At 45.2% G+C, this 26719-nt stretch overlaps 1 protein-coding gene across 2 annotated transcripts; it reads right to left on the reverse strand.

Annotated features, from left to right (window-relative positions):
* Positions 1-1750: 1750 nt before the first annotated feature.
* HDC (histidine decarboxylase) lies at positions 1751-24690 on the reverse strand. 2 transcript variants are annotated; one of them, XM_067751199.1, is made up of 12 exons: positions 24660-24690; positions 21994-22166; positions 18382-18495; positions 17290-17412; positions 14900-15034; positions 14507-14650; positions 13969-14035; positions 12942-13104; positions 12776-12866; positions 7142-7240; positions 2934-3035; positions 1751-2798 (listed from the first exon to the last, which is right to left on the reverse strand). In XM_067751199.1, exons 1-12 carry the CDS (start codon positions 24688-24690, stop codon positions 2055-2057), a joined length of 1986 nt encoding a protein of 661 aa, XP_067607300.1. In that variant the 3' UTR covers positions 1751-2054. The 2 variants fall into 2 exon arrangements, with proteins under 2 accessions (XP_067607300.1, XP_067607396.1); XM_067751295.1 differs by lacking the exon at positions 7142-7240.
* Between the last annotated feature and the right edge of the window lie 2029 nt (positions 24691-26719).

Here is a 26719-nt window from a genome sequence, read left to right on the forward strand (position 1 = left end):
TTTTTGTAATTTTTCACTTCCCTGACTCTACTAAGTCCCTGCGTGCCTCCTTCCTGTTCCCCCATTCTCCCTCTAAAATGCCCAGTGACCGCTGAACAAATCAAGTTGAGCCCAGTTCACGCCAGACTCTTTTTTCTATTGCAGTAGTTATTACTGATTAAAAATCTGTCCTTACTACTTTAACTAGTGGCCAGCTTTGTTTACCTTTAACACTGTTAATATAACCAATTTCAGAACCACTCCCTGTAAAAGCACCATCTGAAATGGAAAGAAAATAATTTTTTTGGCCTATGAACTCACCATGGGTAAGCTGCTTGTGAGCACAGCTTTTATTTGACTATAGTGTGCAGGAAAAATATATATACAAGTTCCAAACTGAGAGAGGGAACATTTAACAGCAGTGAAGGACTAGAGGGGTCTGCTGAATGGTGAACTTCTGATCAAGGACAACCGTGAACAGTATGGTCTGCTGGGAATAGCATGGGCTTTACTGAGGACAAGGAGACCTGGGTTTGCCCACGTATAAGCTGTGTGACCTGTGGCCTCCGTTTTCTCATTTATAAACTGTAAGCCACAGTGCCTAACTCAAGCTGTCTGCCTTCATACCAAGGGCTCCTCCAAACTCTTTTTCTCACAAAGTCAAATCTTCAGCATACTAAAAAGCAAAATCCCTAAGTACATTCATTTAGGTTCCAGAACATGCCCTGGTTAGCTAATCCTTATTTCAGTGGTCAGCAAAGGAAACCATAAACAAAATGAAAAGGCAACCTATACACTGCAAGAAGATATTTGCAAATGACACTACCAACAAGGGCTTAATTTCCAAAATATAAAAGCAGCTCATACAACTCAGTAACAAACAACCCAATCTAAACAGACATTTCTCCAAAGAAGACATACAGATGGACAAAAGGCACATGAAAAGATGCTCAACATCACTAATCCTTAGAGAAATGCAAATCAAAACTTCATTGAGGTATCACCTCACACCAGTCAAAATGGCCATCATTAAAAAGTCCACAAACAATAAGTGCTAGAAAGGATGTGGAGAAAAAGGAACCCTCCTACACTGTTGATGGGAACGTAAATTGGTGCAGCCACTATGGAAAGCAGTATGAAGATTCCTCAAAGCACTAAAAATAGGGTTGCCATATGACCCAGGAATCCCACTCCTGGGCATATATCTGATTAAACTATAATTCAAAAAGATACATACAACTCAATGTTCATAGCAGCACTATTTACAATAGCCAAGACATAGAAACAATCTGAATGTCCATCGACCGATGAATGGATAAAAATGTGGTACATATATACAATGGAATATTACTCGGCCATAAAAAAGAATGAAATAATGCCATGTGCAGCAACACGGATAGACCTAGAGATTATCATACTAAGTGAAGTAAGTCAGAAAGAGACAAATACCATATGATATCACTTATATGTGGAATCTAAAATATGACACAAATGAACTTATCTATGAAATGGAAACAGATTCACAGACATAGAGAACAGACTTGTGGTTGCCAAGGCATGGTGGGGGGAGGATGGTTTGGGAATCTGGGATTAGAAGATGCAATCTATTATATATAGAATGGATAAACAACAAGGTCCTACTGTATAGCACAGGTAACTATATTTTACCCTGTAGTAAACCATAATGGAAAAGAAAAACAAATATTTCAGTGGTCAATTAAGTGACACAGGATATGCTTTTTTCAGGGACAAGCACAATTTATTTCCACATTATATTTCATGAAACTTGAAAATTTCAGTGTTACAAGCTAAACCACAGAAGCTGCCTGTCAATACACCACCCTAGACCCTTTCTCTCTGACCAGCGTGCTGGAATCTTCTGGATCATGCTGGCTTAAACTCTCTATTTGTATCCTATCATAGGTCATGAACATCTGTGAGAATCTGATAAGAAATCATTGGCTTTCTCCCAAGAAAAATGCACATAAACATAAGCACATAAATTCAGCATACAATTTTGAGGGCTTCAGAGACTCCCTGAAACACATTCATGGACCCTGGCTGAACCCCCTGGTCTAAACTGTTGCCTGCAGAGGGCAGCAGGGCAGCTGGAGCCCACATTGAGAACTGCATTCAGGAAAGTTGGGGACACTGTAGAACTTGATTAGTTTTCTGAAGGCACTTTTCTTTAGCATCATCATCTCTTCTGGAAACCTAGAAAAGATTCTGACCCGGCAGGAGCCGCCATTCTTCACAGAGCCATCTGTGGGCAGTGGCTTCTGATCGCCTACAGGCACGCTGTTGCAACTGAGGGAACGCACTGCCTTCTTATTCTGCACAGACAAATAATTGAACAGGAAGGAGGACAGCTTGTGCTTGGTGAGGTCTGGGGCCTCTTCTGAAAAGCAGTCATCAAGTGGGTCCAGCAGGGTTTCAAGGTGGCGGCTGCCTTCCCCTCTCACAGGACTGGCTCCCACATGTGGAGGCTGCTTGATGACCTTCCTGGCCTGGTCTGGGTCATCTCCTGCCCTGCTGACAGATGGAAAGGACAGCTCCTTGGCCAAGGCTCTGGGGCCCCTGGTTTGGGGGATGAGGTTCCCCCCCTGAGGGCTAGGCTGGGAAGTACAATGCTGACTCAGGATGAGAGTGGCAGCATCATGAATGAGATTCCAGTCTCTCAGGATGTCATCCCTGGTGGTGAACTGGGATGTCACAGTGAAACGGATGATCAACTTGTCCTGGATAGTGGCTGGGATGAGAAAGAGACGGCCAGCTTTAGCTATTTCCTTTAACACACTTTCTGTGAGGCAATTAGGACCCTGTTTGAAGGATAAAGAGAAGTAAACTCTGTATCACATTCCCTGTAAGCATCTCCAGAAGCCCAGTATTTACATTTCCAAGAGGCTGAAAATTACCAAATAACATCCTTCACATGAGATGGAAGATGGCATTACCTTTAGACGAAAAACCACCAAACCAAGGTGCCTCTTGGCAGGAATTTCAAAGAAAGGTTCGTTTCTGACCAGAGATTCAAAATACTTAGCCATTTCAGTACCCTGGAATTGTGAACATCGAGAGAACTGAGATTAATAACAGGCAAGAGACGACCGTGCGTAAACTTCCACACTGTTAAACGGGTTTAAACCAGTCACATCTTTGAACCAAAGAGACCTAAGTGGCTTCTGCCTGATTTTCTTCTCCATTTGATTTTGCTCATATTCCAAACTATAAAACCTCCAATGGCTCCCTATTTCTTGTCACATTAGCTCCACTCTGAGAACTCATGTCTCAGGGGCCTCTTTCAATCCATTCCCAGAACCAGAAGGCTCGTGGGATCCTAGTTCCCCCACCAGGGATTGAACCCGGGCCCTCGGCAGTGAAAGCGTGGAGTCCTAACCACTGGACCACCAGGGAAGTCCCAGAAGACATGTGCTTTGCCATCAAGGATATGCCCTCATATCCCGGCTTCACATATCTTGGCTTACAGACAAGCCAAGAGGGCTAGCAGGGGCCACAACCCAGACCAGGTTCTGCATTCCCAGCCAGGTGCCTCTTACGGGCTACAAATGCTCAGAGGAAGAGACTTTTGTTTCTCCTGTACATAAAGGCACCATGTGAGCTGTCAGCAGCCCTGCCCCCATATCCTAAGTTGACATCTTCCCCTTGCCTCTCAGACCTTTTCACCTCAAATGCCCCTCATCCCCTTTTTTCTGACATTCCACAAAGAACATATTTTTACATATCATACCCATGTACACCATGGAGAAGGCTTTAAACCTGTTTAATGGGTACAGAGTTTCTGCTGGGGATGATGGGAAAAGTTCTGGAAATAGACAGCAGTGACAGTTGCACACATTGTGAGTGTACTTAATGCCACTGAATTGTATGCTTAAAAATGGTTCAAGTTGTAAATGTTATGTTATCTATATTTTACCACAATAGAAATGTTTTAAAGCTTTGTACCATATTAATCTTTCATTGAAGTTATAATTTTTTAATTTCCTCTTTTTTTTACTTAGTATTACTAACTAAACAAGGACAGGACTTGCCCTTTCTTTCATTTTTAAAAATTTCTCCAGGAATCCAGAAGGATCTCAAGAAAATATTTTCTAAGTAATGGCTATCACCTGGTTCTCATACTGGGTACTCTATTTCAAGAGAAGTCAAAGGGTTCAGCTAACAAGTTGCTACAAACCCGATCCAGAACCACTTTCTCTCTCCACTGCATGGTCTGTTTAAAAGGGTCTCCAATCCCTACCCTAAGCATTTTTCATTGTCAAGTCATAAGGCCCTCTCTGGGAAAGCAGCCTGCTAAATGTTTTCTCACTGTTTTATACTTTTGCAGTTTACTTTCTAATTTTGTCATGATTCTCCCGTGTGCCTCCTTCCCTCCAGGCCCATTTCCATCCTGTCCTGCCAATTGTGAGATCTTTCTGTGTAAATGGTTCTCAAGTCTACATGAGTAAGACATCTCAGGTACAGATCCAGAATCAGGCTAGCCAAAGACCATGAAACTGATACTTCTGAGGAAGGAAAGAGAGCCAGAAGTCATCTTTGTTCAACCTCTTCATTTTCTAGAAAGAGACAAAGGAAAGTGGCGTCCCCAAGGTAGCAGCGGCAGAATGCAGGTCTCTGGTCGCCAAGCACACCCCCTGCCATGCTCTGTTGTCTCCTGTAACACATGCTCTTGGCAACAAGAGAGAAGAGGGGCCAGAGGAGAGAGAAAAGAGCACAGGCAGCACCCCGCCACCAGAAACCACCTACCTTTATGGGAGATGAAAGCAGGGCTACAACCAGTGCCCTGTACCATCCTAGGGCAGAGGCGGGCAAACTGCAGCCCCCAGGCCAAATAGAGCCCCACCTCCTTCACACCCGTTTTTTTGTAAATAAAGTCCTTTGGAACACAGCCACGCCTATTTGTTAATGTACTGTGTATGGCGGCTTTTGTGCTACAATGACAGACTTGAATACTCACAAGAGACCATATGGCCTGCAAGGCCAAAAATATGTACTATCTGTCTTTAAAAAAATAATTTACAAACCCCTTTTATGGTAGGTGATAGGAGATGATGGTGACGACAATGTTGAATTATTATCATTGGAAGAAGGAAAAATTGGAGAAGGAGGAGGAGAAAAGGAGAAGAAGAAGAAGAGGAAAGGGGAAGGGGGAGGAAAAGGAAGTGGGAATAGGAAATATTTGAGTACTTAGTGGAATATTAGGTCTTGCACTAAGTAAGGGCTTTATGTGTATTATTTATCATCACCATAAACCTTTGAGAGAGGTATTATCATTTTCTCATTTTATAAATTAGGAAGGCAAACACGGAAAGTTTAAATAATTTGTCCAAGGTCACCAAACAGTAAAGGGTAGAACTAAAATATCAAACTCATATTCCATTCTCTAAAGCACTAATCTATAACAGGGAGATACACAACTTGGTTTTATATGACTTTCAAGAGCTCACATAATAGAAAATAGCCCAGAACTGTAAAGAAAGGAGGCCCTCCTCTCTTAAGCAGGGCAATTACCATCTCTGAGCCTCACCCATAAAATGGGGTTCATCAGGGTGACTGCCCCAAGCATTGTTGTAAGAACCTAATGAAACCCTATAAGTTATTTCTTTAAGACACTGTGCAAGTAAAAATAATTATGATCGCAGTCAAGCTGGAGAGATAAAATTAACTCACATCAAACAACTTCATTTTAGTTCCACCCTTTACTTTTGTGGGACATTGGTAGCTTTTAGAGCTCAGTTTTGTAGGTGTGCTTGAGTAGGTGGTCCTAGGAATGCCGAGCAAGCAGAGATGAGGGCAGATGGAATAGTCAGGGAAGCTCCTGGGAGAAGCGGAACTTAATCCACTAGCAACATTTGGAGAAGAGAGGGCAATGGAAGAGGGCAATGCACAGGTGAAGGTGCAGAGGCACACTGAGGATGGAGCTGGAACGGGTCAGTGAGAAGCCTGAGCTTAGAGGCTGATAACTGGGTCCTCGAAAGCCGGGCCCAGGAGTCTGGGCCTAGTGTAGGCGAAGGGGAGACGATGGGAATTCAGGGCTTTGAGTTGGGAGAGGCAGCATGAGGGTAATTAGCCAGCACCTGCACGTTGAATACCCAGTCCTGAGTTGGAACCAGATGATAACCTGTAACCTCCAGCACCTCATCCCCCAGCTACCTACTTCCCGTCTTGAGTCTGAGGATAGAGAGAGAGCAAAAATGCCTAATGTCCCTGGGTGACAGCCACTCACTGATAAACATCCAGTTAACCAACACCTTGATGTTGATAACAAATGTAAAGTTACCAACAGTAAGCCAATCATACATACTGATTCAACCACTGCACTTGGCCTTGTGTTTGCTTAATGAGGACGGAATTCCCTAGAGGAAATGTGGCCAGGGAAAGACACGCAGAGGAACAAAGGACAACATCTTTGGAGTAACCCTCTTGTATTTATCAATAACTTTGTCTTTCTCATAGGCACTCATAAAAATGAGAGAAAATTGCTGCTGACCAAAATTCTTAGTTAAGTTCCACCCCTTCCATGAAGCCTATGACAGAGGGACTGTGCCTGTCTCATTCACCTCTGGGTCTCTTTCCTAGCACAATAATTGTGTGGTTGAATTGAGTTGAAATAAATTGTACCAAATATGCCTTCAGTAAATACCTCTTGACATCATGCAGGGATGTTTGTTCCAGACTTGCAGGTCTACATGTCCAAGCCAGGCGAGCCCTGTTTCTGGCATAACCATAATAGTGACTAAAATTTTCAGATAGCCATGACAATCAGAGTAATTTTTTAAAAGATAGGCTCCTACCCTGGCCACAAGCTGCCCTTTGATTTACTTTCTATTTCCTTCTCTGCAAACTAGGCTCTCGGGCCATCCCTCCCCAGTGCTCGATGATAGCAGAAGGGACGGTGAGACAGTCAGGTGGGGGACAGACACCAGACAGCCCTCAGTGTCATGTTCTGCTCAGTGATCCTCTAGCTAGCAAACAGACGGCTGCCCTGAATCATCAAGTCCCAGGAGCTCACAAACAGGCCCAGGCACCTGAGCCATACATCACACATCCCCCCGGGAAAGGTCTGCAGAGCAGAAACCAGCCTTCCTCCCCACTAGGCCACAAAGCGAGCCTGGGCTCCTCCCAAGGCCTGCCCACTACATACATGTCTGATGTGCGCTTGAAGATTCTTCACCCCGAAGGACCGGATCACAAACCAGAGTTTAATAGAGCGAAACCGCCTGCTCAGGGGGATCTGCCAGTGCTAGAACAAAGGAGCACAGTGCCATGGTTAGAGACAGGGACCCCTGCTCCTCCCACACACACTCCTGAGCTTTATCATCTGTTGTCTGCACAACCCTCCAGGGATGCACAGTGTCACCATGATGCCCGAGGCTGTTGCTAAGGAGAAGCCAAGGCAAGATACACAAAGGCTACCTCGTCATGTGACCAAACCCTTGTCTAAGAGCAGCACAGGTAGAAACCAAGTCCATGACCCTGGACCAAGGAGAAGACACTTTGCTTTAAATGCTGCTTTAAAAATTTCATCCCATAGAGTGTTCTGCCTATGTTTTCCTCTAAGAGTTTGATAGTGTCTGGCCTTACATTTAGGTCTTTAATCCATTTTGAGTTTATTTTTGTGTATGACATAAATCACAGCAAGATCCTTTTTGACCCACCTCCTAGAGAAATGGAAATAAAAACAAAAATAAACAAATGGGACCTAATGAAACTTCAAAGCTTTTGCACAGCAAAGGAAACCATAAACAAGACCAAAAGACAGCCCTCAGAATGGGAGAAAATATTTGCAAATGAAGCAACTGACAAAGGATTAATCTCCAAAATTTACAAGCAGCTCATGCAGCTCAATAACAGAAAAACAAACAACCCAATCCAAAAATGGGCAGAAGACCTAAATAGACATTTCTCCAAAGAAGATATACAGATTGCCAACAAACACATGAAAGAATGCTCAACATCATTAATCATTAGAGAAATGCAAATCAAAACTACAATGAGATATTATCTCACACTGGTCAGAATGGCCATCATCAAAAAATCTAGAAACAATAAATGCTGGAGAGGGTGTGGAGAAAAGGGAACACTCTTGCACTGTTGGTGGGAATGTAAATTGATACAGCCACTATGGAGAACAGTATGGAGGTTCCTTAAAAAACTAAAAATAGAACTACCATACGACCCAGCAATCCCATTACTGGGCATATACCCTGAGAAAACCATAATTCAAAAAGAGTCATTGCAGCTGTATTTACAATAGCCAGGAGATGGAAGCAACCTAAGTGTCCATCATCAGATGAATGGATAAAGAAGATGTGGCACATATATACAATGGAATATTCTCAGCCATAAAAAGAAACGAAATTGAGCTATTTGTAATGAGGTGGATAGACCTAGAATCTGTCATACAGAGTGAAGTAAGTCAGAAAGAGAAAGAAAAATACCGTATGCTAACACATATATATGGAATTTAAGGGAAAAAATGTCATGAAGAACCTTGGGGTAAGACAGGAATAAAGACACAGACTTACTAGAGAATGGACTTGAGGACACGGGGAGTGGGAAGGGTAAGCTGTGACAAAGCGAGCGAGAGACATGGACATATATACACTACCAAACGTAAGGTATATAACTAGTGGGAACCAGCCGCATAGCACAGGGAGATCAGCTCGGTGCTTTGTGACCGCCTGAAGGGGTGGGATAGGGAGGGTGGGAGGGAGGGAGACGCAAGAGGGAAGAGATATGGGAACATATGTATATGTATAACTGATTCACTTTGTTATAAAGCAGAAACCAACACACCATTGTAAAGCAATTATACTCCAATAAAGATGTAAAAAAAAAAAAATTTCATTCCAGGCTGAAATTCAAGATAGGGGCAATACATTTTTTTTCTAAAAGAACCTAATCTACCTTGAATAGCAGAAAATAGAGTTTGATTTCTCTTCCCCACAAAAATGTAAAGTATAGGGTTCAGGAGCTCAGATGCTGGAGCCTCACAGACCTGGGTTTCTCCTCCATCTCTACCTCTTACTTGGGCATTGCCGCCTCACTGGCTCCTCGTGAGACAAAGAATGAACAGCACCTCCAGGGATGTGGTGTGAGGAGAACCAGGGTGAAGAGCTTCACAGGAAGTTGTCAATAAGTCCTGGCTATTTAGATGATAAAAATGTGAGCCACAAATCACAATGGTGTTTCTGCCTAGAACCAAGATGATTATTATTTAATTTCACTGTCCTGACCTTATTTTTCCTGTGACGTTCTATGCCCTCAGGAGGACACCAGCCCTCAGACTGCAAATAAACATCTATATCTCGGCCTTTGTTAGACTAAAACTGACTCTCTGTTCCTGATGACCAAATTCAACAGAGCTTAAAGTTCAAGGTTTCGGGCACCAAAGGTCTGAAAATTTTCAAACCAATTCCAAATCGATTTCTCTGATCTGTAAACAGAGCAAAGGGTTTAGCACACATTTGCAATTATTCTGATGAGTAGTGTGATTTCTAATAACCTCTTCCTCAAATGTCAGAAAGCATCACCACAATTTCTGTTGACAAAAAATAAATATTTTTCCCATCGAATATTTATCTGTTCCTCCACAGGATTGCCTAATCCTCAAAACTGTGCACACCTTCATCCTTTGTCCCAGTTTCCTGACCCAGGCACAGCTTGGACATGACCCCTTGTCCAACATCAACATTGTTGATGGACAATGTTTCTCTATATCAAGTACTAATCCTTGGATTTCCAAGCAAAAAACTCCAGGGCTGAGGACCAGCATGGGGACTTTCTTTTCCCTGTAACAGGGAGAGCGTCAACTCCACCCTTTGTTAGATGGACACTCCAGATGGAGACTAATGAATGGATAATAGTGGCCTCTGAAAACATTGTTTTCCAGATGGTTATGGCCAATTGACTACAATAATTCACAAGCCAATTAAATGAGAGGCAGAGATGATTTTAATTTTGATTTCTTTATAGTCTGACCATATCCCCAGCTGTTCCTCTTGTCAGTATTCCAAAACCAATCCATGCTGACCCAGCAGGGTGGTTCTAGCAGATATTTTTCTGCTGGAACAGGAAATTTGGACATGGCTCTTCGTTAACTCAAGCCATTCCCAAGTCTCCTCTACATCCTTTCAAGGTTTTGCCGGTCTCACAGCCAAGAACAAGACAATTCCCCCTCCACTAGTTGGGGGGAGGTGAGGGAGCTTCCTGATGTCAGAAGAATCCAGCCCTGATTTTAGGTGGCTCCAGGGCCCAAGGGATGAAGTCCCTAAGTCTTCTCTCCCAGGATGCTGCTCTATTTCTGGCTCATCTCAAAATGACTGGGCTTTTTTTTTTTTTTTTTTTTTTTGTGGTACGCAGGCCTCTCACTGTTGTGGCCTCTCCCGTTGTGGAGCACAGGCTCTGGACGCGCAGGCTCAGCGGCCATGGCTCACGGGCCCAGCCACTCCGCGGCATGTGGGATCTTCCCGGACTGGGGCATGAACCCGTGTCCCCTGCATCGGCAGGCGGACTCTCAACCACTGCGCCACCAGGGAAGCCCTGGCTGGGCTTTTATTTAAAGCTTCAGCCACCTGGGTGAAAAAGAGCTTGGAGCAAGGGGCAAAGTAGCAGTGAAGACCCCCAGGATCATAACAGACAGCAGCTTCAGTTTTCTAGGAGTTTCTTCGAGACTTAAAAATTAAATCCATAGGATTAGAGGTGAGGGAAGGAAAAGATAAAGTAGCACATTCTGGACCAGTGCTAAGAAAAGTATAATTTAATATTTCTAGAAGTGATCTGGAAGAGAGAGAGCACTGTAAAATCTCCAAACTGATGGGAATGAACCACAAAAAGATCCTGAGATACCGCTGCGGACAAAAAACAAAAACACAAAAAAGTAACATAAAATCCAAAATGGGCCAAGGGAAGAAAATGCTCTTAAGTTACGATGATCCAAGTTCACTTATAGAAAAATGGGCATTGGGCTCCCCTGGTGGTGCAGTGGTTAAGAATCTACCTGCCAACGCAGGGGACACGGGTTCAAGCCCTGCTCCGGGAAGATCCTACATGCCGCAGAGCAACTAAGCCCATGCACCACAACTACTGAGCCTGTGCTCTAGAGCTGGCGAGCCACAACTACTGAAGTCCGCATGCCTAGAGCCCGTGCTCCGTAACAAGAGAAGCCACCGCAACGAGAAGCCCACACACTGCAACAGAGTAGCCCCCGCTCGATGCAACTAGAGAAAGTGCGTGCACAGCAACAAAGACCCAATGCTGCCAAAAATAAATTAATTAATTTTAAAAAAAGAAAAGAAAAATGGACATTGTTTCACACTCAGGGGAGAAACCTAGAATTACCCCTAAAGATATCTGGCCCTTGGGCTGCTGTGAAAATTTCTTTAATTCAAAAAGTGCTGAAAACCCATCAGACAGGGCAGTGGAGATGAAAGAACCATTATTCTTCTATTTTTATCAACCTTTGGAGGGTCCTCCCCAGCCACTACAAGCTTACTGCCTGAAATTCCAATAAAAAAGCTTTAAAAACAAAAATCTAAAGAAAGTGTGAACTGGTCCGAGGGGGAATGACCAATATAATCAAGAGATGATGCAGTGATTATTTTAGGACTAAAAAAGGGCAAGAAACTTTAGCCCAAGGAGAGAAGACAGAACCATCTCTTCACAAAGAATGACTCCCAGATGGCAGACATTGCTCTCTGTGCTTCACTGTATTAATTCATTTATTCCTCACAGCAAGCCTAACTAAGAAGCTAGTACTGTTATTATCACCCTCATTTTAGAGGTGAGAAAACCTAAATAGCTTAAGCCATTTGCCCAAGACCACACAAGTTAATAAATGGAGGAGCCAGAATTCAAACACAGTTCATCTGTGTTTTTAACCTCTTCGCTGTATAACAAATCTCTGCAGCTTAAAAGTAGAGCTTTTAGAAATATCACACCTACCATTTATTAAGCAGGTACCACATTCCCAGTAAGAAGTGATCTACATGTATGTTCCCATTGCAGACTCACAATACCCTGTGAAATCAGTGCCACCATGCCCATTTTGCAGATGAGAAAGTCAAGGCTGAGAGAGGTCCACTATGACTCCCAAAAGCCCACTGCTGGTATGGAATTCCAAATCAAGCTCGTCTCACTCTGCCTAGCCTTGACCACATTATATGTAACTTATTAGTTTACATCCCTGTCTCCCCTACAATTAAAGGAAGGGCTCATCTTCAAACTGAGGAGTAAACCTGAAGAAGTTGTTTCCCCAAGAGATAGTACAGATTGAGAATGTGGGCAGGGTCTAGAGGTTGAGGTGCAGCTAGTGGGCAAGGCAGGAATGCTTGGAGGCATCTAGAACCTCGGGAAGGATAACTATTGCCCCATCCCCACTGTGGAGCCTCCCACAGTGCCTCGATGGGGACAAAAGGATGAAAACAGTTTAAGGAAGGAGCCTCTTTTCCTATCCATGGAAATTCTCCACCCTGCCCTGCTGTTAGGGAGTGAGCAGAGAAGATTATCCAGGACAGAGGCAGAAGGGAATTGGGAGAATTTTTAAATGCCACAAATACTCAGGAAACTCGCATCCTACCTCAAAGGTTGGTTTCATTCTCTAGGGTTTTTAAAGTTTTCTGGGTTTCATTCTATATGCTTAGGCACAGCTTGAAACCAAAGGTACACAGTGGCAATATTATGGGATGGGCTCATCGGGTGAGGGAAGGAGACCCTCATCAGACTCAGGCCGTTTCCGTCTCAGAGGCTGCCGTGCTGCCCGTTCCTGGCCACTCACCATGAAGTCGGTGGCCGCACCCGAGTCGGCGTGCCTGAGGTAGACGGGGTTCACGCTGAAGGTCTGCTGCAGCTTGTACTTGTCCTTGACCCTGTGGGTTGCCAAATGGGCATTAGTAGCTGAGGATGGCTTCCCCACAGGCTGGGAGCTTGGCTGCCACACTCACCAGAACCCAGTACAGTCAAAGTGCACCATCATCCACTTGGAAGGATTAAAGGTGAAGGAATCGGCGTACTCGATGCCCTTCAGAAACCCCCGGAACTCAGGGCACAGGAAGGCAGTGCCTGCGTAGGCAGCATCGATGTGGAGCCACAGCCCCTCGTTGGCACCTGAGGAGGCAAACATCACCTACTGGGGGTGGCACTGGGGGTGGGAGTGGGTTGCCACCAGCCAGCTAAAAGGCATCTCTTCTCTGGCCCATCCAGCTGGGGGGCTGCAAGGGACGGGCTGGGAAAGGATGCCCATGGCTGAATGAGACACGGAGGCATGTGGACATGGGGGGAGGGTGTCAGTGCAAGGAGTGGGGCTGAGTGAGGCACGGCCACCCCTGCAGGGAGAGCCTACAGAGCCTCACCCTGGCCTTTTCTCTCACCGACCAGAGGGTCGACACCCTCTTGGCCTCCACCCAGAGCTTTCTGGAACAGAAACCAACTTACCACTGGCCCAGAGAGCAATGTTAATGCATCTAATACAAATATTAGAGAGGGGGTGTCTCTCTTTCCTAGTGGGTTTCTCGCTTGAGGATTTTGAACAATCACATTTGGGTTTCATTTCTGTCTTTATCTCCCCCTCACCCCGTGGCTTCCCCTACCCTACCTTTTCATTTTCATTTTCTCAGCCTAGACTAGAAAATATTCCACTATGACTCACTCACCCTGTGTTTCAGATATGTCCTGCTTTAAGCAGATTTCAACATACAAGTGAGAGAGTGAGAGACCTGAGGTCCTCCCACTGTTGCCTCTGAGGACAGGATGCAAGGGGGTCAGCTCTAACCCTTGGTCCCACCACTGGGAAAAGCAGTGACCTGGCTACCTGGAAGAAGGTACTCATGACCTCTGGTGGCTCTTCCTACGCTCTGTGCATTGACCACGGAGGGACCAGAGAATTGCACTGAGCTGCTTCCAGGCTCTTGCTCTAGGGAACATTTTAAAACTCATTACTTGTCTTCCTAGCCAGACAGGGCAGACACTTACAGATGGGGCCCAGCTCTGACAGACGGTCAAATGCACAGACCCCAGTGGTCCCCAGTGTGGCACAGACCTGGAGGAAAACAGAGGAAGTTAACATGGGAAGGTGGGCTCGTGTGACACATTTGGCCTGAAAAAAAAGATTTCTTCACAGATATTATCAACCCCACCCATTCCACTAGAACAGGGTATGTTTCACACTGTATTTTACCATGACCCACAGTAAGAAATACATTTTGTATAGCAACCTAGGACATATACACATGTGTATCTGAAATAAAAGTTTTACCAAACAATGCATATTCTCAACACAGGAACGTACTCTCATATTTTCCGTCCTATTCCTTTTTTCTTCTTCTTCTTTTAATGTTGGTTCTGACCCACAAAATTTATTTCCTAGCACACGAACTCATAATTTGTAAGACACTGTATTTGAGGACCTTTCTGCTCTTGTTTGCAGCACGTTACTTACCTGAATTCTGACAAAACTCCTTCCTCACCTCCCAGCTCTATCATTCTAAGCTCAGAACATGGTCTGACTTACAAAGACAGGCACCAAGCCCTGCGCTCTGTCTTCCTCGATGGCTTTCTGAAGAACTTCCCCTCGGAGTGAGAAGTTGTCATCCACAGGCAGAAATTTCATCTTGACCAGAGAAATCAAACCAGCCTTTTCCACCGAGGAGTGGGCCTAGAATGACAATGGAAAGCTGTTAGCAGAGTCATCCTGGAATGAGCACTCCCAGAAACTGCTGAAACCAGACGAAGGGAAGCAAACACAGCATTTGACGTTTGTCTTCCTCCAGGGTTCCTTGGACAACCTCTGAGGCCTGGGCTGCCCTGAACCCAGCGGGCTCATGTCTACAGGGAAATCACTCAAGGACTAAGACTCCAGAAGCCAAGCCCTACCTGAAGGTTTGGCTTATGTTGGGCAACTCACCTGGTCGGAGGCATAGGCAACAAGCCGGGCGTTCAGGGAAGACTCATCCGCCCCGGGCTCAGACGCTTTTATTTCTAGGATTTTGTTCTTCCTTGCTGCCAGCAAGGCGATCAAGGTGGACTCACTGACTGTGCCCTGCAATGGAAGAAGGTTCCCAGTGGCAGCCTCTCCATGTAATCCCTTGGCAACTGCCCCAGGTTTTGTAGGGGTGTGTGTGTGTGTGTGTGTGTTTAATAGCTATTCCTGAGGAAGTACACAGCTCCTGCCTAAGGAGTTGCCCTTCCCCCCAGCTCACATGCCTATTGTACATTCTACATTCACAACTTCCTATGCATTCCTGGGACACCTCCCTCTCCTATAATTTTCAGGGAAGTAATGAAAGCAAATTTTCAACATCTTTATTAGGCCACAAAGACCAAAAAGAGAACGTTCAGAGAATGCTAGATACAAGTCTGCTTGTAGATATGTTCGCTTCCCATGTTAAAAAAAAAAAAAAAGAACTTTCAATGTATTAGGTGTGGAAATGGAGTTTGTTTCCACAGAGATATCCCAGAGAGAGAGGGTCCTGGCCTACTTGAGAGATAACTTTGGCCTCAGTTTTGCTGCCGATGGCTCTTGTGACCTTGAGCTAATATTGCCCCTCCAGAAGGCTCGTTTCCATTTATAAAATAGAGAGCATCCCGTTAGCTGCCTACCAGAGTGGGAGTATTGATTAACCAAAAAAGGGTTGGGTAGGATTTTGCTCTGGCCATGATTGTGGGAATCCTGGGGGCCACCTCAGCAACTTCACAGAAATCTTGATGGTTTCTCATCATTCATTTGCTCAGTCTTTGGTGTCTTTGCTTCTTGAAATCCTTAGGTGACCTACAGCTGATTGCTCCCTGCTGAAAAGCCTAGAGACCATGTCACAGGAAATGCTATAGACCAGATCCCACAAGATATTCAGTGGCTGAAAATTACTCCACAATAAGGAAGCCAGCAGAATAGTAATAATAATATAATAAGACCACCTTCCATCTGTACAGCTATTCACAGTTCACAAAACACTTTCTGCTATCGCATTTGCTCCTTATCAAACCTGCGACACTTGTGATTCCTGTCTACCTATGAGAATAGTGATGCTCAGAGAGGTTACAGAACTAAACCAAGTTCATGTGGCTGATGGATACAGGAGAAAGCATGGTTTGGATTTAGACAGGGTCAGGTTTGAATCCTCATTCTTCCACTTACCAGCTGTGTGACCTGGAGCAAGTTTTTAACCTCTCTGAGCTTCAGTGCTCTTATTTCAAAAATTGGGGATGACACTATTTACCTACAGGGTTCTTGAGATAATTAAATGAAAAGCAAGATCATGCCCAGCAGGCATTTAGCATGTTTTTCCAGATATAATATTTGAAGCTATAACTATCTGCTAACAACCCAGAAGGTCCACAACATGCAGTAATTTGTCTTTCTTGTGAGGGTCAGATTTTAATCTTGGTAAAAGACTGGAGTGACAGAGGGAGTCACTTAGCTAGCAAATGGGCCCAGCAAACTTTCCAGTTCTCATCTCAGGGCAGCATGGCTATTTTTATTTAATAGAAGAAATCTTTGAATCCTCACATCCACCTTTTGAAGGAATGATTATTATTTCTCTATCTTATATATCATAAAATCAAGAAAATTACACATTACAGAATAATTCAAGAATCTGGGGGTTCTCAAAGGTCTCAGAACCAAACCCTCATGAATGGCAAGGGTTTATAGATGCAAAAGTACCTAGCAATGTGCACAGTTTACAGGAGGCACCCCTCAAGCTCCACTATGCTGCACTACTCTTGATAACAAAAGAAATATTTGAACAACTGTCATTTGACAGATACTCAAAAGACAGGATTATAAGATACATCAATCTATATTGTTAATTTCTCTCACTGCCAAAAATCTCCTGGACCTAAGGGGGAGGGAAAGAAGTCTCTACTTGCCTTCTCTTTTCTACTTACCATAAGGTGTAAAATGGGACAAGAGAGGGGAGATGTCAGATTATAAACTAAGAAACTTGAATCAAGTAATACTAGAAATGTGATAATGTGTTGACTTTTTAATTTTTTTCAAAGAAAAACTAAAAGAAGAGTGGAGACAGTCATGGCCATGGTATAAAGGCAATGGAAGTCAAGATGGTAGTGGCAGCAAAGGTGGGAGTGGGGACTGTGGTGGAGCTGGTGGCGTCGGTGATGGTGGTGTCAGTCATGAGAGTTATGATGGTAATGGTGATGGTGCTGGCAGGGATGGTGGTGGTGTGAGTGACATGGGGGAAACTCCATGGAAAACATGAGAATCACCCGGGCAAGTTTGGCTTATCTTTCCCTACTTAGTCCCTATGCTAGGAGGAGCTTTGCCAATGGACGCACCTGCAAGACGCCTCCCCCCTGGCTGCCAGGGTGGTGGTGCAGGAAGTGCTCTGGAAGTCCCAGCATTTTTGCCAGCCAGTCCATGACATTCATCTCCAGTTCCGTGCACACAGGGCTGGAAGCCTGAAAGAGGGAAAGCAATGTCATCTGGAGTGCCCCAGGGCACCAAGATGTCCCCACCAGCCCCAGAAACACATCCGTCTCTGCCTTGACCCTCTCCAGGACTGTCTTGTCCCTGGAGAAGGCGTCACTTTTAGATCCTGTGGTGCCTTCATCCTCTGCCAAACCAGAAAGGGGAAAGAATGTGGGGCTTTGGTTCATGCCATCCTCAATGAGGTGGATTCTCCTGCGACTCCAAGGCCCGATAGAAAAACAGTCCTAGAAATGACTGCTTCCATTTGGCCCCCAAAGTCCCTAAAATACCCAGCTGGAAAGCATTCTAAAGGCCAGGGGGAAGTTTTAAGACTAAGAAAGAAAGCACTTCCTCCCGGAAAAGATAGCAAGTCTCCCAGCTTCCAACCCACTCGACCCACCCACCCCTACACACACACACACACATACACACACACACATACGCATACACATACACACACACATCCTATAACAGTTCAGGCTTAAAATAGAGAGCTGTTCTAGGAGGCTTGTGGCACAATTTAAAACTGATTGGTGCTTAAGGGGTTATTAAGGGAAGCCTTAGGGCATATCCCTAACCCCTCAAAGACAAGAGCAAGGGGAAGGCTGTACCCACAGGCACCAAAGTGTTTAGAGAGTGTAACAAATTGTGGCAATAACCAGATCTTGGTCCAAATCTCATCTCTGTCTCATGAACTATGTGGTCTTGGAGAGATAAATTACTCAAGCCTTCATTTCTTAATTCGCCCCTACAAAATGGGGCCACTACTCATAATTTCACAGGGTTGAAGAATAAGATGAGATCATTTTTATAAAGCTTAAGCTCAAGTAATGTAGCCATTGTTAATATTGAACTTGAAACCCTGTTCAGAGATCCGGACAAAATATGTCTGCCCCAGGATTTCACTTCCTGCCATGTCCACTTTTCCACTGGTTATAACTGCAGCCATGGTTACTCACCCAGGTAAATCCCAAGCAGTTGATGGCATCAGCCAGCATGTCTCCCAGCAGTGATGGCCAAGAGGTGAGAGCTGGGTAGTAGGCGTGCATATGGGGGCTTTGCCAGTGTACCACCTGGAAGCAGAGCATGTACACGGGTGGCACCAGGGGCAGTTACCGGAGGCTTTCCTCTTCAAGAGACCCTCCCTGGCAAGGGGCAGCACCCACTCTAGAGACTGGCTGACACTTTTAAGACAACCAACAAGTGGCACAAATCCCTAAAAGTAAGGCATAGTCACAGTGTTCTTGCTACCCACGTTTCTCACATTCTGAGCTAGTTCATCAGTGGAGCTTTGCACACACGCAGAGACCAGAAGGGAATATGCAAGATGAAAATTGCTATGGGAATTAGAGTTGTGGATTCTGGGTAGTGTTTGCATTAGTCTCCAAAGCTTACCCCCCGCACTGCTCCTACCCAGTAATAAGAGGAAGGGGAGACTGTGAGCTCTGGAAGAGCAGGTTGCTTGTCTCATCCAGTCTCTTGCAAAAAGTATCCAGAGTTCTTTGGGCATGCACTCTTGCAGAGGGACAGTGTGCCTGGGTTCAAAGCTGTCCTTAGCTTCCCAGTGGGGATGGGGAGAGGAGACTAGAAGACAGAAGTACCAGCCCAAGGGCATGGGAAACTGCCTCCAGGTTAACCCTTGAGCCCACAGTCAGATTAACCGGACGAAAGGAGGGGCCCGTGGACAGGAAGGACCTCCTACAACTGCTCTCAGAAACATTTTCGGTGGCTCATTGGCCTCACTGATTATCTAATCTGGCTTCATCTCACTGTTCTACAATCATACCCTGTTCGTATCTGCGTTCATGTCTTTGAGCAAAGCTGTGTCCCCTGACAGGAAGGCACTTCTTATACAGATGGGACTTTCCAAAATCTGCTAACTCTTAGAAAGCCACTAAATATTCATTTCCTCCATGAACCCTTCCCCAGGTCCCCATCTGCCTTTGATCCCTTCCCCCGAGCCCATGGAATGTTCTCATTCGAGATGTTTCACGCTACTGAGAACTCATGAGATAACATTTTAGTGTATTATCGAGTTATTTCGTGTACACAAATCCCTTTAACCCTTTAAGAGCAAGGACGATGTCCTGGACAGTGTGTATGGTAGAAGGAGCATAAGATTTAAGCCCAAGGACACAGGTTCCAGTCCTACCCCTGCCGTAACCAGCTGTGTGACCCCGTAGACTTATTGTGAAGCTAATGAACTTAAGCGTCAAGGTCCCATGTTTGCATCTGTCTCTTTCAAGATCCATTCTTAATTTTTTTTCTTAAGGGGGCGGGTCCCAAATTTTTCATCCAATCCCCACCTCATAAAACCAGGATTCTCTCCTGTACCTCTCTCAACCTCAGTTTCTCATCATAAAATAAATCCTGTCTCCTGGGGTTGTTGTGTGGATCAGGCTGGGAGGAAATTTGTAAAATGTAAAGCACTAATGTTAACGGTAAGCTAATCACATGGTGATGGACATATCACATATCCTGACTTGACTCTTAGATAATCAGACCTCCTCCTCCAACCTTCACCAGGCAGACGGCCTCATAGGTAATGACAATATCTTCCACTTTCTATGCTTTATCTTGTTTAATTCTCACAGCACTCCTATTAGGTAGGTTCTAACGTTATCCCTGTTTTACAGATAACAGTTGGGGCTGGTGGAGAGAGACAGCATCCCCATGATCACATATACCTCATAGGGACAGATGTCAGAAACCCAGGGCTGCCTGACTCTGCAGCCCAGCACCTAAGCAGGGTGGCACCCTGCCTTCTCCCCTTGCTCTACTCTCCCTCCCTCATTAAGAGTAGGTGGGGTTTCTCTAACCAGGGTTGGAATTAAAGCAAAAAGACAGTTTTTCTTCTCCTTGTGTCTAGGAGGTGGCATGGAGGGGAAAATTAATCCAGTTTTAAAGGAGGCGCTGACCCTAATGAGAAAGCAAAGGGCCAACGGCTTTCAGGCCAACTCTCAGAGGCTGTTGCAGCCTGAGAGATGAGATGAAAGATTGGGTCTTCATTACTGATGTGATTAGTGACAGTATTTTGGAAACCCCAGAGAAGGACTTCCACCTCCTGGTCCTATCAAGAGGCAATTGTCTGTTCTGATAAGATACATAAGATAAGATAAGCCAGAGGAATGCTTATCAAAACAGACAGACCTCCTGGTCCAGAAATGAGCCTCTTTAACTGCACCCCCAGCAACTGCTGGAATTTCTTTCAGTCAAATGAATCAGCTCATTTCCATCTCTTCTGACAGCTGCTTTCAGTCTCACTACCAAATTACGGTTGGCCCCTCCACAGATTACATTTTACAGAATGAAATCCATGAGATAATCTTATTGTGGAGCTAGCCTCCCCGGTAGAGTTTTACTGATACCGAAATTTTCAAAATATGCTTACAAAATAGGCTGAATGGTCAGAGAGATGAATATTTGGCTTTGTACAAACTTGCCATCACTTTCTGTCTGTGTTTGAAATAAAACAGAAATATCCCCCCCACCCCTGCCTCCAGGTGTATTTCTATCACATCTAAGTCCAAAGCTCTTTGGGGATGATGGGAGCAAATATCAAGTCATCCTGGGGAAGAGCTGCTGGACACACGTGGTTCATGACACCAGTGCCCCAAGCAGGGAGACCTGTGACTCTGGGAAGACAACTAACTTCTCTGAGCCTCAGTTTCTTCATAAAACATGGATCGTAAGGTCATTTGGGGATAAAACAAGCCAGTCCACCATGTGGCTAGTACAGTGCCTGGCACGTGGCATGGAGCACAATAAAAGGCAGCCCTTCCGTGAGAGGAGGATGGTGCACTTTCAGCAGGAGCGCCTGGCCCAGCTCCTGGTGGTCGGGGACATTGTCACAGCACACGGCAGCTTCAGCACAAGCCCCAGGCTTCAGCCAGCCTCTGTCTGTTCCCTGGCCCCACTAGCACTGTCACCAGGCTATGCCCCTTGTCACTGAGAGTATAGATGATTCAGGAAAAGCTCCTTCCTACTCCTGAAAAGCAGTTCAATCAGGAGACCTCCCTTGGTTAGGAAGGACAGGGTTCCCACTTCATGGAGGAGAAAGGAGGGGGCTGACCAGGACTCGCTCAGCTTCCCGGCCCACCCAACCTGACAACCGGGGTACCCTCGGAGAGGTGTGCTTTGGCTTCCCTCCTTCCCTTTGGCACATCTCAGGATTCTGTAGGAGAGTTCCTTGGCTCTGCCAAAGGGGGCTTCAGGGACCATCTCCCACCTCCTCTCTCCATCTTGCTTCCCACATTCGTCCTTCCCCCTCGGGCCCAATCTTCACTACTCACCTCATCCCATCCGACTTCCACCCTTCTGTCAGACAGGCCCTGGGATGCAGTTCTTACTCCGTCTTGCTCCCTACCCAACTCTACAGGTCAGCCCTGGCACCAGAAACCTAACTTCAGTCAAAGTCCTGGCCCTCCATATGCCCAGAAGACAGTCTGGGATGTCGGTGGCCAAGGGGCTGAGGGCTTATCTTAGGGTTACCCAAGGCTTTCCAGGCCCATCGACCCCCCCCCCACCTACACCCCGACATCCAGAATCACCCTGTGGTGACTGCGTCTCACCCCGGGCATGATGATTCGCTCAATGTCCCCAAAGATGCTGTCCCAGCTGTCGGGCTCCTCAGGCGCACTCTCGGGCAGCTGGGCCCGCAGGTAGCCAGGCCTCACATCTGGAGTCACCCGCCGCTCCTGCACGCTGCTCAGGTACTGGCAGATGTAATCCACCATCTCCTTTCCTACAAGGGAGGCAGAGAAGCCAGGCTCATGTCCCCTGACTGGGCCTGGCCAATGTGTGCCCGTCGCCCCAGCATCGGGATCAGGAGACTGGGTGAAGAAGGAGAAGGATTCATGGGCTGAATGGTGGAGGGTCTGACCCCCAGCAGACAGCTTGTCTTCAATTAAAAAATTTAAAAGTGTGCAAAGGAGTGAATGAGTGATGGAGGGAGTGTGTGACTCTATATAAATGAATAAGAGGGAAAATCTCCAAGGCATCAAGCTCTAACAACAAAGTAAAGGATTTCTTTTTCCTCCCCTTCCCTTTGCCATATGAATCTTGATCAGCTCTCCCACCTTTCTTTTCTTCTCAAAAAACAGAGGGTCTATGCATTCATCACCTTACAGATTCAGTAGAAGCGCTGCGGCTCTTTCTATCCAGAAATTGCACACACACCCCCTATACTCCTTGTTGGCACAGATGGCAAGCTCCCACACTAGGTTCTGATAAAAGGTAAAAAATGTATTTGTTCACCATTCCCATTGGACCAGTAATTCCCCACATTTTTGGACCCATGAACTTCTTTGAGAATCTGATTAAAACGGTAGACTTGTATACACACAATTTTGTGTGTAATTTCTGAGGTTCATGGACTCCCCAAAGCACAACCACAGGCCCAGACTAAGAACCCTGCACTAGCCTGAAATCTTGGGGAAATGCAGGGCCATGTCTTAACCAATTTATCTCCCTCGCTCTGCCTCCACCAATACCTCAGTACCTAGAACAGTTTTCAGATGCTCAACAAATTTTATCAAATGAATGAATAAAAGAATAAGGAAGAAAGACAGCCAAGTCGAATACTTGAAGCCACCGCAAATTGTCTATTCTTTCTTCCCTTTCATTTCTCCAGGAAAGGGTCTCTGTCTTCAGAGCCTCTGTCTCTTCATCTCCGTCTCTTTTTCTCTCTCTCTCATTGCTTCTCTTCCTCTCTGTGTCTGTGTCTGTGTGTTCATCTCCCCCTCTGTGTCTCTCTCAATATCTATCATTCCTCCCTAGTACTCACTAGCCTCCTTTTCCCCCTGCAAAAGAGCGAGAGAGACAAGGAAAGGGAAGCCGATGTCTTCCCAACTGCATCAGCTCATGCAAAATTCTTATAAGCAGGACCAGTCCCAGACAAAACTGTGAAAACTTCCAGCACCCTTCTCTCTTCTTTGTGCTCTCCTCCAACCCTCCAACGGCCCGATGCCTTTCATAACTGCAGCAGCATCCCTCCAGAGCTCTGAGAGCCCTGGACCTAGCCCTCCACTTACCCAGGGACCACATGGAATGTTTTTGTGTTCCACTCACAGGATAAACATCCACAGCCAATAAAACCAGCTCTCGGCTGAGTGCCTTTGGAAAGCAATGGAATAAGCTAATGTCCACTGAAGTGTAAAGACTGATAGTCATTCAGCCTGGATGGGAGGGGAGTTTGGGGGAGAATGGATACATGTATATGTATGGCTGAGTCACTTTGCTGTGCACCTGAAACTATCATAACATTGTTAGCCGGCTATACTCCAATATAAAATAAAAAGGTTTTTTTTTTTTAAAAAAAAAGACTGATAGCCACTTAGTGAGTTATGTCTGGGTAGATGAAAGAGAGGAAAAGTTGGATTTTAACATGGGACCATGCCTTACAGCAAAGAAATTTTAGGCAAAATAACCTACTAGAGGGGATGAGGATATAAAACTTTATGGAGAGAGAAATTATAAGCAACTACTTACTTTCCCTCTTAGGACAGCCGTGCCTGAAGACAAGACAACCATTTGGTTTTGCTCATCACACAAGGCTTGAGACAGAGTAGGTGCTCTTTAAATATTTATGGAACGAATGACTAAATGAAAGAACTCTACAGACAGATTCACACATAGAGAAATGAAGAGGAAGGAAGATGAGATTTTGCATGACTGCAGAAGATTTAGGGAAATTCTTTTCTACTTCAGAACATGAATAATCCCCCTGTACCCATTTAGTATTTCAGAAACCCAAATCCCCTATTCCGTGGGAAAGAAGAAAGGAAAAGCCTGGCACAGTAGTGTGGACGCACATGAGAGTTGGTGTATGAGGGGGAGGATGAAAGAGAGGTTGAGAAAAGTTTTAAACTCTGATCCCACATTCCCTTCTCAGGAAAAATTTTGTGGAAGCCAACTCTCAGAAGGCAATTCTAACACTCCAGTCAAAAGGTACCCCAAAGGGCTTCCCTGGTGGCGCAGTGGTTGAGAGTCCGCCTGCCGATGCAGGGGACACGGGTTTGTGCCCCAGTCCGGGAGGATCCCACATGCCACGGAGCGGCTAGTCCCGTGAGCCATGGCCGCTGAGTCTGCGCGTCCAGAGCCTGTGCTCCGCAACGGGAGAGACCACAACAGTGAGAGGCCCGCGTACCGCAAAAAAAAAAAAAGATACCCCAAAATCTAAGCAGCAGTTCCTACAAGAGTGGCAGCAGGGAAGAGGGCCAGGGATGCCCGTGCTCACCTCTCCTTCTGTACTCCTCAGGCTCCAACATCTCCCTGGGGCTTAGCTCCTTCTCACCGACAACACGGAGGAGGTGGAGGGTGTGCTCCTGGGCAGCCCATGTGCGCCCTTTATTTAAAGGGTTCTCCTCTCTTCCACCTTAGCTCCGCCCTTCAGTGGCCCTTCCTCTATGTTTAATTAATTCCACCCCTCCTCCCCCCAGTCCTTGCTGGGAACAGTGACCACAACTTTAGCTGGTCCAGAGATCTAGGATAAAAGCCACCTCTAAATTAAACAGTGCACTTAGCAGGCAGCCTCCAGGTGGATATGGTAAAGAGCCCTCATTTCTTTCTGGTCCCAGATTCATACAAGAGGTCCCGAGCCTCACACAAAGCTCCCAGCTCAGTAGCCCAGAACAAAGGCAAGGGTGTGCAGAATAAGTAGCAAAGATTATTATCATTCCTGCCACTGCGTCCCTGTCCATGGCAGGGAGGGAGAAACAGGCACTTACAGCGATGCTGCTTTTCTGGCCACGCTGTGCTCAGGAACAGACAGACGTTATCATCTAACACGATGGATTTTTGTTGTTGTTGTTACTACATAATACTTATTGCTGTAGAGAGATGAGAAAACGCAGATAAGCAAAAACCAAAAAAACAAAAATTGAAACATCACCCAGATTTAACACGTTTAGGACTTAAAAGGCTGTGTATGCATGTGCTTGTAAAGGGATGTGCAGAAACTACTGTGGGGAGGGGAAACACTACTCTTGGAGCTTTATTTCTGAGTAAAAAGTGAGTGGGTGCTTTCAGGTTGCCGAAGAGAACAGACTATTTGGTTTGTTTCCAATCTTCATCTTCCTTGTCCTCGGGGTGGAGTTTGGTGGTTACTCCTTCCAAGACATCGCCCCTCCTTCTCCTACTGCCAGGTCTCTGGCTGTTTGTCTCCTCCATCTGGCCCTTAAATGTGGGCATGCTTCAGGGGATTGCCCTCCTCTCATCTTTCTTCCTCGGTGGCCATATCCATTTCTATGACTTTAAATGCTACCAGGTGATATTCTTATAAGTATAAACGCTGTGTCAAATTTATACCATGAGGCCCTGCCAGCCTTCTGAGCTCCAAAACCTTACATCCAACTGCCTACCTGACAAATAAGCTTGCATGGCTCTTAGGCACCTCAAACTTAACATGTTACAAAACAGAATTTTAGTCTTTCTCCAAAAATCTGCTTCCCGTTCAGTCTTCCCCATCTCAGTTTATTGTATCTCCATCCATCCAACCGTACAACAGAATATTATTCCATAATAAAAGGGAATGAAGTACTGACACAAGGTACAACATGGATAAACCTTGAAAACACTATGCTAAGTGAAAGAAGCCAGTCACAAAGGGCCACATATTATAGGATTCCATTTATATGAAATGCCCAGAATAGACAAATTTGTAGAGACAGAAGGTAGATTACTAGCTACCAGAGTTTGACAGCTAAGGGGAACAGGGTTTGGGTTTTTTTTTGTTTTTTGTATGGGAGGAGGGGATGGTAGTGATTAAAATGTTTTAAAATTATTGTGATGGTTACCAACTATGAATATACTAAATGCATTGAATTGGACACTTTAAATGGTGGGATTTACTACGACAAAGGAGACAAGAATATACAAGGGAGAAAAGACAGCCTCTCCAATAACTGATCCTGGGAAAACTGGACAGCTACATGTAAAAGAATGAACTTAGAACATTCTCTTACACCATATATGAAAATAAACTCAGAATGCATTAAAGACCTACATGTAAGACCAGAAACCATAAAACTCACAGAAGAAAACATAGGCAGGACACTCTCTGACATAAATTTTAGTCATATTTTTTTTGATCTGTCTCCTAAAGCAAAGGAAATAAAAGGAAAAATAAACAAATGGAACCTAATTAAACTTAAAAGCTTTTGCACAGTACAGGAAACCATCAACAACGTGAAAATACAACCTGATGAATGGGAGAAAATATTTGCAAATGATTTGACCAGTAATGGGTTAATATCCAAAATATATAAATCAACACCAAAAAAGCCAAAAAATGGGCAG

Source organism: Pseudorca crassidens, chromosome 1, assembly GCF_039906515.1.
Source record: "Pseudorca crassidens isolate mPseCra1 chromosome 1, mPseCra1.hap1, whole genome shotgun sequence".
In the NCBI taxonomy this organism is placed as follows: Eukaryota; Metazoa; Chordata; class Mammalia; order Artiodactyla; family Delphinidae; genus Pseudorca; species Pseudorca crassidens.